At 38.6% G+C, this 13,113-nt stretch overlaps 1 protein-coding gene across 1 annotated transcript; it reads left to right on the forward strand.

The window, feature by feature from the left end:
- The first annotated feature begins 119 nt into the window (after positions 1-119).
- Positions 120-10,123, forward strand: gnrhr1 (gonadotropin releasing hormone receptor 1). Its single transcript, XM_088318794.1, has 4 exons — positions 120-437; positions 993-1,521; positions 5,254-5,455; positions 6,980-10,123. Exons 2-4 carry the CDS (start codon positions 994-996, stop codon positions 7,393-7,395), a joined length of 1,146 nt encoding a protein of 381 aa, XP_088174920.1. The 5' UTR covers positions 120-437; position 993; the 3' UTR covers positions 7,396-10,123.
- Positions 10,124-13,113: the final 2,990 nt, after the last annotated feature.

A 13,113-nucleotide genomic window follows, 5' to 3' on the forward strand; every position in this document is an offset into this window, starting at 1 on the left:
TAGTCTCTCTCTCAGCTCTGCCCAAAAACGGCAGTAACGTCCCTTGGAAATTTCCCAGAATAGTTACTTGGATGTGTCACACACGTTGCACAGACTGCAGCAGTCCCCACGTCACACAGCCCAATTAACCAATCCGAATCGTCCTGGGCTCCTCTTTCACACTGAATTCGCAAGAAGGGATACAACGTGTGCCTGAAGGCGGGTTTAATAACCAAGCCCACCGAGATGGTTAAAACGCAATAACAATTAAGAAGAAGAAAAAAAGACCGATGGGGAGGAATGATTTATGAGGTGGTTAAAAACCGCGAGGCAGGCGGGGGATTGAGAAGGAACAAAGTGATGCTTCAGCACGTCGGACAGCTCCTCTCTGGAAAACGATTCCTGGTGGTTTTTACTTCACCTCAACGCCCGTAAATTTCCCGAAGATTATATTCCAGGTAAGAATGGAACGGTTTGTAGTGACGATGCTACGTGACGATGGTGCGCAACTAATGTAATTCAATTCATGGAAATCCTAAAAGTATAAACGAAACTGGAGAATGTGCCCTTTCTGCTACCATTCATGTTTTGCTTACTGGCATAAAAAAAGGTGCGCGTGCGCGTGTGTTGCTGTCATTTTATTGACGTATCCGTCTGCATATGTGCTATATACCACAGAGCCACTGCGTGCGTTGAGTGATTTCTTTTGGCGCATTAGGAATTCTCATAGTTCACCGAAAGAGGGCGCTAATACACCGTTGTTATTCGTTGGCTCCGAACCGAAACCTGCTGCAGGAGAACGATTGACTTCACATTACAAATTATTAAAACGTAATATATTTTTGAGACAATGGAAAATAATGGATTTTCGCTCTGCTTGCAAAAATTTGCCATTGTAATAGTGAAGATGCGGTTTCTAAAGTACCTTGATCAGCTGTTAACTATTTTGTATATGTCTGTCTATCTATCTATCTATATGATTTACTGGTAATTAATGCTGTTCTTGTTTTCAGGATGCCAGGGAATCTTTCAGTGTGGGTTTCCACACCTGCATATCCTCTATTCAACAGCTCTGTCCATTCCCCGTTGAACGCTACTTCTCCACATTGGAAAGTACCAACTTTCACCGTGGCCGCCCGCTGCCGTGTGGCTGCCACTCTGGTGCTCTTTGTCTTTGCTATGCTCAGCAACCTGTCAGTTTTGATCAGTGTGTGCTGGGGCCGAGGTTATCGACTGGCAGCGCACCTGCGTCCACTCATCGCCAGCTTGGCGTCGGCTGATTTGGTGATGACCTTCGTGGTGATGCCCCTGGATGCTATTTGGAATATTACGGTGCAGTGGTACGCGGGGGACATCATGTGCAAGCTGTTGTGTTTCCTGAAACTCTTTGCCATGCAGTCGGCAGCGTTCATATTGGTTGTTGTGAGCCTGGACCGATATCGTGCCATTCTTCATCCTTTGGATTCACTGGATGCTGGGTTGAGGAACAAACGCATGCTGCTGGTAGCCTGGACACTCAGCTTGTTGTTTGCATCTCCACAGGTACATTACGATCTTTCTTAATGACACAGATATGCTCCATCAGTGGTTTATCAAAAGATGTTCCAAAGGTTTTGGGCAAGGTTGACTGACTTCACTGACCCCCAAAATGTGATTAATTGATCCACTAAGGTTAAATCAAAGCAACTCGACTTCTCTTGCTTGTTGAAGACGTTTCATCTCTAATCCAAAAGGCCGTTACAGTTCAAAATTTTACTTTTAGAGTTTGCCTGTTTATGCCTTGGTGGGTGTGTCCTCTGGGGGTGGACAAACGGAGGGCGTGGTCTTGTGGCAAAACCACTTATTAGACCACTGGAATGAGGCAATCTTTCAGGTGAGAGACGCCAGCGCATTGTAAAAGACAGGCTTCTGTTTCTAGCCAACTTTTCTTGTTTCACATCTATTTTTTAAACATCTCTTTCAAAACAGCGATTCTCCCTATGCCTATATGGAAGTCATTGTCCTTAAATGAACCTCCCACTTTCTTGAGAAGCAAATAAACACTGAGTTAGCCTTTTTTTAAGGCTAAAATGTGCTTTCGAGAATATATTTTGTGTGAATACTGATTCCACAAGGCTGATAAACGTTTAGTGTAAAGACAGTAGCTGAAACACGATCACTCCAAAGATGACATATCTTCTACCTGCAAAGGTGAAACCTGAGACACTTTGCCTCTGCAGCCTTTTTTCCCCGCTGTCGCCTCTGTGAAACAGATCGGCTAAAAATAGTGCTCGTGAGCCGCTTGTTGAAACTGCGACCAGATCCGTCATTGATAGGCGAGAAGGGTGGATAATGGGCTGACAGGGAGCTTCCATTTGTCTTGCAGTCTGCATATCCTCGACCACAAGAATGATTGCTAAGCAATGTGCTTGTCATTGCGATGCTCCTTAATTTAATATTTCCAATTCAGCAAAGATACCACTTGGAAATAAAATGTTTAGCCTGGTAGAAGCAGAATCATTTCATCTGAATACCGATGTTGTGCTACTATCGCTCCAACCCATTCAGAAATACTATATTTGAACGGAAATTCACATTTGGGTTTTGAAATTGCCTTACTGAAAATGTTACTCGTCAACAAATATTGCTATTCACAATGTGAATTTATAAATAAAAAATGTAGAAAAGGAATCCAGTTGTTTATATTTTTATCTCCCTGGGATTAACCTGCAAAAAATTGCTAGGAAGGAGCTCCTCAAATTATCTCAATTAAAACTGGTCCTCACAATTATTTAATTATTTTATTTATTTATTTATTTATTTTTTTTAGTCTTGACTTTGTATTTAGTAAACGTTGCTTGTCATTTTTTATCGAGAATGTCTTAGGGCAGTTGCTCCTCTGTTTGTGTATGGCAAAAGTGTAGCAAACTTAGGTTATTTCCTAAGCGGCCATTGTTCCATTTTCACTCTGCGGCTCGGCCAAGTTTAGATGACATGACTGAGGTTTACAGAAATCTGAAATTTTCCTTTTTTTGTTTTACAACAAGAACGGCTTGTCCGACTGTGTTGCATTATTATTTTCCATTCATGTGTCATTTTACTCTTGGTTCCTTTTAATAATAATATATTTTCTTATTCGCCTATTGATAGACACACTTTCCTGAACAGTACAGTTGAAGAAAGATTTTTTCTGGTGTTGTAACTTCTATTGAAGTTTTTCTTTGCTGCATGGGTCTAACAACATGCCGATGTGAATTATTATTTTTTTTTTTGAATTTTTGTTTTTATTTATTTTATGGCATTTATAGCACTTCTTACAGCGAGGACTGATAAACGGTTTTACAATACAGTCCCAAAACAATATACAAGTACTAAAAATAGAATCATAAGTCCTACAGGAATGGACAGGAAGTAAAAAGGCACTCATCGGACCACAGTGGCCTAACAGGACAATAAAATGACACGGGCTTTCCCAAGTCAGGAGGAGCCGGACCATTGAGGTCTGTGTGAGTGACTATTTCATTTGGTGCAGAATCCTGAGAGACCAAAATCCCCATTTGTAACCGAAGCCTCGAAAATGCTGTGGGTTATGACACAGAGAGGATTAAAAGACTCATGTGAATCTTGTTTTCATCTCTGGTGAATCCACAGGGGAGATACACAGTGTCCTACTATTATGGTGTCTCTTTATTTAGGGATCTCTTGCAGGTATCTGCAATGCTGCAGTGGAAAAAATAAATCACGTAGCATGTGTGCTTGATGGAAAGGTGGCTATAGAGGTAATTACACCTACATAGCGGCGACAGCTGTTATTTTATTCCTGAGTAGAAAAAAGGGGTTGTTTATTTGAGGAGCAGTGTTCATTTGTTATGTGGACTGACTAATTGAGAAAAAAACTTTTATTAGAGTGGAGGTCCCTATTTGTCGTGATCTATGTTTCTGGACTTTTTGGCATTGCTCTTTCATTTGATTTTTTAGCTGATGATTTTTGTAGATGGAAGTGGAATTTCAACAAATTAAGCGATCTATATTATCTCCTTGTTGTTTTATTATAAACTCTAAATCAGTGGTCCTCAACCACCGGTCCGTGGGCCGGTACCGGTCCGCGGGGCAGTTTGGACTGGACTGTTGAAAGAAAAAGAAAAATGGCAGTATTTCCGGTTTATTTATTATCCAAGGCTGGAAAATAATTTATTTTGAAAAGTGAGCTTTTACTCCGGACTCTTGACATATATCAAGATGGTGTCTTTCGCATTACGCAAATATTAAAACCCGGTCCGCTAAAGTTATGGACTTTTACGAACTGCTCCGCGGCGGAAAAAATGTTGGGGACCATTGCTCAAAATGTTTTTGCAGACTGCTATGTAGTCAACCACAAACATATTTCTCCCATTGGACTGCCACTTGTTGCTAGGCAAGATTAACAGGGCTGCAAATTGATAGCTGACTCTTGCCTTTGGAAACCCTTCAACCTTCATGAATAAGTAAAACAAGAGCACTTTATCAAGATCGTTATCTTTACAGGCGTGGTGTGATTACAGATTAGTGAGTGATTGCTTGGCTCAGGTGGTCAAATGATGGCATCCTAACCTTGAATAAATCGCAGGTTCCTTAATTCCTATATGACCATATCAACTCCTAATGCTGACACTGAAACATACTGGGTAGCTGTGGATTTTGAGCTGATGCTTTTACCCAAGTTTGGATTAATGATTTTGACAGAGAAGAATGAAAACAAGAGGATTGGCTGAATATATCGTGCGATTAACTTAACTAAGAGCTGCTGTTGGCCACGGCTCACACCCAGAAACTCACACACGCCCCAATGTCACATGTGAAGCTTTTTTACGATATAGTTTATGCTTGCAATTTATATAGTATGTTTTGTATACGGTTTAAAGCGTTTGGGAGGTTTAAAACCATAAAATTAGACATTTAGTCTCTCTCGATGGCTGCTATTTGCATATTACAGGCAGGTCTGGAATGTATCGTCTGGCATAATCAGGGGTTCACTGTACCACCTTTTTATATACTATACATCTTTTAGGTGCATACTGTATTTTCATTTTTGCTTTGAGCCTGTACATGTAAGACTATCACCATATTGTGTGAGTGGTGCATTAAAAATATTTAATGCACAACACTGGACCAAAGAACTGTTGGTTTCAAAGTTCCTTGGAGTTTGTATGAGATAAACAAATGCCACATTTGTTTACTGGCAACAAACGACGACTAACAAAAGCGTTTACCTGTGACTGCATGCATGCTTCATCTTTTCACTCTCCTCATTCTCAGCTTTTCATCTTTCGGGCCATTAAGGCAGATGGAGCCGACTTCACTCAGTGTGTGACCCACGGGAGTTTCCAGCATCGCTGGCAGGAGACGGCATACAACATGTTTCACTTTGTGACACTGTATGTCTTCCCTCTGCTTGTCATGACCTTCTGCTACACGAGCATCCTCACCAAGATCACTGGGCAGATGCACAAGAGCAAAGGTGTGTGAAATTTGGCACATTAAAAAATTACTCAGTCCCAACAGAGCAAATCGACGACATGAATAATTACAGATTGTAATTACAAATTGATTTATGGATTGTAGTGAAGTGATTGCATGTGGTCAGTTAGTATGTCAGCCTCAAAGTCGACCTTTGAATCTCTGCTGCATTCTTTCTGCGCGACGTTTGCATATGTGATTGCTTGGCAAACCAGTTCAGGGTGCACCCCCATAATTAGTTGTTAGAATGTTACCGTCTCCTAATTAAAATGCAACGGACAACACAAAGTCAGGTTTGAGTTATTTTCTCCCAAGCAGCTGCAGAAGTATGACATCTAATTTAAATGCACTGATGACATTTAACAAGACAGCAATGCCAAAATAAACAATTATTCCAAGATGAACAATTTTAATAAGCCTGAGGGGTCATGTAAGGACAAATCACAGCTGAAAGCCAGAAAACAGCTTAGCTATGATTGGTTGTCACTTGAGGCTACTTACGATTCTGGTTTGATTCCTTGTGTCGACTCCAAATGATTCTTCATTTAGATTCTTTGGGCAGAGTCAAAACTACGGCCATTAATTTTATCAGCTCACAGCACACACTGAAATAATACTTGACACTCCCTGTCATTCACCTGCCTTGTACTATGGTACTTTTTCTTACCTTGCTGCTACAGCACCCTAGCGAATCTAGTCTTCATATCCGTGGAATCAGAAATATGCTTCAATATTAGTCACATAGAGGATAAAGAATATATGCCTGTGAGTCTTTGTTATGTTGTCTTGTCTATATGTGTTGCTCCACCAATTGTCCTTAACGGGTTTGAATCTATGGATGCTAAGTGTTAGTTACGTTCAATTATATGTTAGCTAGTGGGCCATTCTTAAGGCATCGTTGCTTGGTAGTATTAAATTCACCGCATGTAATTCTTTGTTTTATTTTTAGTTTGACAGTTAACGTCAACTGGGAGTGGCATTCACCAGCTTGAAGATGTTTCATGATAAACTGTTGACTCTTTAGCCCACGGGTGGGCAAAGTTTTTGATTGGCAGGCCACAATGGGTTCTAAAATTTGACAGAGGGGCCGGACCAGGAGCAGATGGATGGAGTGTTTTGGTAACCTCACCTCATTCGAGAAAAAAGAAATACATTTAATTTGAAATAAAAGTGAGCAAAAGCATTACAACTATATATGTTTTTGAAAAACCAGAGTATTTAGAAAATAAAACATTAACAAGGTTTATTCATTGAATTTTTTTCAAGTTTGGCGGGCCGGATTAAAACGTTTAACGGGCTGCATGTGGCCTCAGTTTGCCCACGCCTGCTTTAGCCAAACTGCAACTTATTGTTAATAAGTTCACTGGTCTTGCAAAAAAATGATCAGAATAACGTCTTGTTTCTGCAAAAACTCATTAATAGGGTCATTCATGTATAAAAGCACCACTGTAGATCAATTAAATTACCGTGTGTATAATCACCTGTGCAAGGGATTTAGTCAAATTGACCTTTTTTATGGCTTTAGATGGTGAGCGATGCCTTCGACGTAGTGGAAAAGACAAGATTCCCAAAGCCCGCATGAAGACTCTCAAGATGACCATAGTCATTGTCAGTTCCTTCGTCATCTGTTGGACCCCTTACTACATTTTGGGGATCTGGTACTGGTTCCAACCAACCATGATCAAGCACACTCCAGAGTATGTGCACCACGTACTGTTTGTCTTCGGCAACCTGAATACATGCTGCGACCCCATCATCTACGGCTTCTACACGACCTCCTTCCGGGCCGACCTGGCCGACGTGATGGCGTGCTGCCGTCACAGACGCAACAGCAATGACTCGCCACGCTCTGTGGATCGCCTTTCAGCGAGAAATGCTGGAGCTGCTGGGGAGATGGAGTCGGACTTGAGCTCCAACCCACATAGTGGTAACCTAGGATAAACAGAGGACATGTTTTTTTGTTTTTTTTTAATCTGGTTTCATCTCATGTCTCTTGTAGAATACTCAAGAGAATACTGTGAGCGTATTATAAAATTTGGGAACTGTTTTAAGACGAAGAAGACCTCCAGTCACTCTAATAACATCTCAGATACAACTGAAATGCTGCACCATTCAAGTATACCAGTTAAATGAATGTACGCTATGTGAGTATTTTCAACACCATTTTCTTGGTAGTATCTTTTGACAGTAACATTGAAAACTCACAATGATTTTTCAATCTTCGACCTGTACTTCCACTCTACTGGGAAGAGTTTCTACAGATTTCTTCCACATAAGACTCTTTTAACCTATGCGTGGTGCATTGTTTTCACCATCATGCTTGAACAGAAAAGATACCAAATTATTCCAACAAAGGTGGATAGAACGGTTCAAAATTTCTAGGTAACTAATGTATTGACCAATCTCAGTTTGAATGTCTTATGAATATGCATTTGTCACCCCGAAATTTTAATTTCCTACCTGCCGCAGGGACTGCAGATGGGAAATTAGCTAGAAAGTTACAATCTGACATCAATGTTTAGCAAGCTAATAGGAGAATGTAATGAGCTAAACTATAAGCTATTCGACATAAACAGTCGACATATATTTGACATATACAGTGGCTTAACTACACTTAAGCTAACCACCAGAGTGATGCAATTAGCTAAGTGACCAAAAATGACAAAAGTAGCTAAACAACATCAAAGCTACTTCAGTGTTTGGCTAGCTACTTGGAAAATGTAGTAAGCTAAGCAACAAGCTAAAATGAAAAGAAACCATCAAACAAACAAAACGGTAGCTATCCACCACAGAAATGTCACCAGCTAGGCTATATTAAAATGACAAATGTAGCTAAACTCAGAGCTACTTAATCTGGGCAGGTCCTCTAAAAAACAAAACAAACAAAAAAAAACTACATTTTAAAATTGTTTAACTGTACTTTCTAAATGACTCGTTTGTTTGCTTTTGTGTCGAAAATAACTGGCACAAATAATATTTTTCATTTTTACCTTCCTGTCTATATTTGCTTCTTACTCACGAGACACACAAGTGCAGTTTTATTCTACTGTTGCCAAACCCATGTTGCTAGCTAGTGCTATGCTAGGTGTTGATATCCGTGACACGTACTAAGTACCCGAATGTGTGTCCTTGTATTTGTTCTGAATATCTCAAATGTTGACAGGAATGTCTTTATGGGGTTGCATAGTAAACATCGAAACGGGAGGACTGGATAAGAAGCATGTTTTTTTTTTAAGATAAGTGTGATGATTGATGAGGTGTGCACCACTCCACTAGCACAGTTTTTTTTCAGTTATGCATTTATGGAACATATGCCTTTAGAAGTGCCTGGAATAACGTTTCATCCATATGACGTTAAGCATTAAGTGATCTCGCTAAACCTTTTTCAGCATTCTTTCTCTTTCTTCTTTAACCATTTTGTTAGTTGTTTTATTAATTTACCGCATGGTTATTGAAAAATAAAATATTAAAAAAAATAAATCAATAAAGAAGGCAAATAAAGGGTTATCAGGGCCACCTGTCCAATACTACCGGTAAAAATTTTTGAACATAACACATTTCTTGTTTTTTTTCCAGCGATGCAAAAGTGAGCCAAAACTAGTCTGCATGCGTAATGTTATTTATCTAGGTTGTTTTTTTTATTATTATTGTTGCACAGTGCACATAAACTGCGTTCATTTATATACATTATGCAAACATCACTTCGGAAAACTGAAAAATCAAGAGGCAACGACGTGCTTACTTACGTCCCAACCAATCAAAGTGCGGGACACACTGTAGGAAATGCAAGTCACAGTGCAGCAGAAGAATAGAAAATGCTGCAACGATGTTTTGATGTCATCAATATGCAGCAGGTTGCCTCATATTTGCATTAGATGTGGGCGTTGCTGTAGTGCGCTCTCAACTCTTGCACTTCAAAAAAAGTGAGGGAAACTGAGCAATCAGTCATAATTTTTAAGAAAAATGCAGTTTCTTGTACTATGCTTCAATGGTGGTAGAAATGCCATCATTATAATCATAATCACTTGATTAGATTCATTTCGGAAACCTTTTCCCATACAAAAATAATTTTATGCCGTTGAATCTGTGCTGTCTAAAATTCACAAGTGTTTTCCTCCTCCATATAATGAGGCAGTAAAAAGTGCTTATTCTGTAGTTTTTTGTCCCCGAGAATTTTTGGGGGAGTTTTGCATACGACTGCAGGGTACACAAATTCAAACGGCTCCGTCAAAGAAATGGTTGAAAAGCTTAATTTACAAATAATTAAAACATAATTTAATTTGCCTGTTTTAAAAATGGTACATCTAGCACACATCCCTGACACAAATTTCACTTGATAATGACTTAGAATGAGTGTTTTTCTTGTTGAAATACAGACAATGGAGTATTTACAGAACAATTTCTATACTCTTGCATGACTGTGAAAAATGATATGTGATATGTGATGTGCAAAGTAATACTCATTGGTCACCAGTCAGTGTTAAATTCAAAGATTCTCATGATTGGCAACAAATATTGTGCATATGTGCATAGACAGTAGAGTACTTATATGCTCAAAATACCATTTGTGCAATTTATAATTTGCTGAATGAGACAATATCAAAAATACACGTTATGTAAAGAATCAAATGCAGTATTCAATAAAAGTGACGTCAAGCTGGTTATGAAAGTAGGTGTGATTCATCAATTAAACATGAAAAACTATGCTTACTGTGCCTTTTTCCCCCACCATTTTTTCTTACTTTATACAGGGAAAGGTTACTTTTTCTTCTGGAAAAAAGTTGCAAATAAATCCCCAGCCCAATACAATGAGTATAAATCACCTAGCATTCGCTCAGCCCATTGTTGGGTTAGCTCTCCCGCCCCATTTGGGTTACTTTTGACCCAAGACCTTTTCGAATGTATACAGTGTATGCTAACTGGGCAAATATGTCGAAACTAATTTGCCCAAATCAAATTGACATGACACAGAGATGAATCAAAAATGTCTTTATTTGGTTTTAGGCATGTTGGAATATGAGACATGTAAGTCCAGACACGGAGTAGCTTGCAGACAAAACGGAGACCAAGCTGTACAGTGGGAATTAAATAGAATGCCATTTTTCTTTTAAATTTATATTTGCGTATTCAATGTATTAAACAAAGATAGTACGTTCTGGTCTTGGTCCTCTTGCATTGACCCTTAAAAATAAATAAATAAATAACAAGGGTCTTTTCTCATATATATATATATATATATATATATATATATATATATGTATATACTACGAAATTGCAATAGTGACAATAATCGTCAAATTGGTGCGGCAGTGTGTGGTGACGTTATGTTGCGTTGATGACTAAAATAAATCAAAGTCAACAGCTTGGCCTCGGTTCTCGGCTGCAGCTTTTCTCAAGTCTGCTCTCTACATTCAATTCAGACCTTTTCCTTATTATCTCTGTGACAACCGGTTAAAGCTTTTTCTTAAATCTTCAGTATACCAGTAGACAGCTTAGAGAACAAAGAAGCACTTATAGAATTATTAAAGCATCATTTCTTCTTGGTACTATAGCAGCCTGTTTCTACTTTCTAACAATTTTTTTTTCTACTAGTAGATGGTTCATTCAGGACAGAAAGTGAGTTGGGCTACCAATAATATGATATTCTTAGTCTCTGGAAAACTCACTTTAGCTCAAAAAGCACCATTTTGCAAATCTATAGAAAAGAAAATACATTGGCGCACAAGAAAGAATCATTTCAAATAATCATGTGTATCAAATCTAATAATTCGAACAACTATTAAAAAAAAAAACATTCAAAAAATATGAACATTTGTTTTGGCACCTTTTCCTCTTTAACAAGGAGGACGAAAAAACGGAATATTAAAAACATTTTAAACAGAAGTAGAAAATGGTTTCCATTTTTACAAAACTATCTTAACCACTACAAAATTCACACTACAAAAACACATCTTCCATATTTGTTTTTTTTTTTTGGTATCATGTCAGTTTAACAGCTCTTGGGTATCTTAGAAAAGAGGCAAGGTGAAAAAAAGCTCTTCTCATTATAAACTGCCCTGCTTTGGATAAACCTTTAAACACTGTTAAAGGGAAACACTTGCAGGGAAATAGCAGATTGAGACAACTCCGTCCAGTCCATCTGAAGTTGCATTTTGTCGTCAAATTTTGTTACTAGTTATAATCGGGAAGCCCAGTTTCCACATTATTCATAAAGGTCCTTTATCTTATCTAAAACAAATCCTTATTTGCCTTAAAATAAATACATGAAAAGATGTCTTGTTGCCACGGTAACCAATTTTGGCATGCATCAATATGCTTCAAGAAGTGTTATGTCCTTGAATTTTGACCTGGAGGGTTCAGTATCTATTGACTGCAAGAGACCAGTCATTTATTTGAAGGAGGTGTCAATTTTTTAATAGGAGTACCATATTTGCCGGGCTATAAGGCGCACCCGTATATAAGCCAACAACTCTTTTTTTTGAAAAAAAAATAAAATAAAATGTTAAAGTCTATAAGCCGCAGTTTTCTATGTTAAAAATAATTGTTATTTACTGCATGTACGGAACGATTTTGTCATGTAAATGCACATAAAGGTACTTAAACAGATTGTTAAAACAGTGCCTTTTAACACGGCAACAACTTTGCTAATAAAAACAGAACAGACCCAAGTGAAACAAAAATTGAGAATTATTTAGGATATTTTCAAAACTATCGATGAAAGAAAAATCCACAGAAAATCGGCACCGTTGTATTAGCCGCATGGTTCAAAATCTAGGAAAAAAGTAGCGGCTTACAGTCCGGAAAAACTGTACTTTTTTTTTTTTTTTTTTTAAATAGGAAACAGTTTAGAACGCAGTTGGACTATCCGTTTGTCTTTATGAATTCTTCAGTTGGACTGTGTAGATGCTGCTCAAACTTGCAGCCTTCAAGTGTCTCCTGCTGGCACAAATATTTTGTCACGCGCACGGGCATGTTTCTGTGCTTTGGTTGGGAGGAAGCGTTAAAGGTCAAGCAGATCAATGTTAAAAATTTAGAGGTATATTTGGTTACATATTTCTTCGAGGTATCTAAATATTTGGCGAGAAATTCTGACCTATTCATATCTTCCAAAATATCTGACATTTGGTCACTTTAAAAATGTTTGTATGAACAAAAATCGTTCCATGTTGTCGGGGGCGCCCAAGGAAGGACTTCCAAATTAAAGAATGTGAAAAAAATGGTAGGGAATTATGAACAAGAGCATCCTTTTTTTTTTTTTGGCTTGGGTTCAGTTAAAGCAAGGCAGGTGACCCCTTAAAACAGGAACAATCGAAGACAACAAAAATGAAAAGAACGAAAACCATCAAAATGTAAACGTCTTTGGGTGTTATTTAGCTTGGTTTTCATAGAACTTTTTTTTTTTTTTTTGATAGGCTGAGACACAAAAGCCTAATCCGTGCGTTCGGGCATCAGGTGTCACCTTGGTACCATTGAGCGCCCTGGAGCGACCAAATTTGGCATCTGGAGAGCAAACTCAGCAGCGTGGCCTGTAACGTCATTTGTCATCTATTTATCTGGTTGGTGCACGTTCGACAAACATCCCAAAAAGCTCTCAGGAAGGGTCGTCATCAGCACAAACGTGACGGAGCCGGAATCCTGCATGCAAATCCATTCGTCCTT

Source organism: Idiotropiscis lumnitzeri, chromosome 16, assembly GCF_059441095.1.
Source record: "Idiotropiscis lumnitzeri isolate Australia: NSW breed Sydney's pygmy pipehorse chromosome 16, RoL_Ilum_1.0, whole genome shotgun sequence".
NCBI classification, from domain to species: Eukaryota; Metazoa; Chordata; class Actinopteri; order Syngnathiformes; family Syngnathidae; genus Idiotropiscis; species Idiotropiscis lumnitzeri.

Excerpts from the sequence above, each read along its gene's own strand:
- gnrhr1 (XM_088318794.1), top strand. The coding sequence starts at position 994 with ATGCCAGGGAATCTTTCAGTGTGGGTTTCCACACCTGCATATCCTCTA. Across the intron at positions 1,522-5,253 it reads TGTTGTTTGCATCTCCACAG|CTTTTCATCTTTCGGGCCAT; the intron begins GTACATTACGAT and ends CCTCATTCTCAG. Across the intron at positions 5,456-6,979 it reads GCAGATGCACAAGAGCAAAG|ATGGTGAGCGATGCCTTCGA; the intron begins GTGTGTGAAATT and ends TTATGGCTTTAG.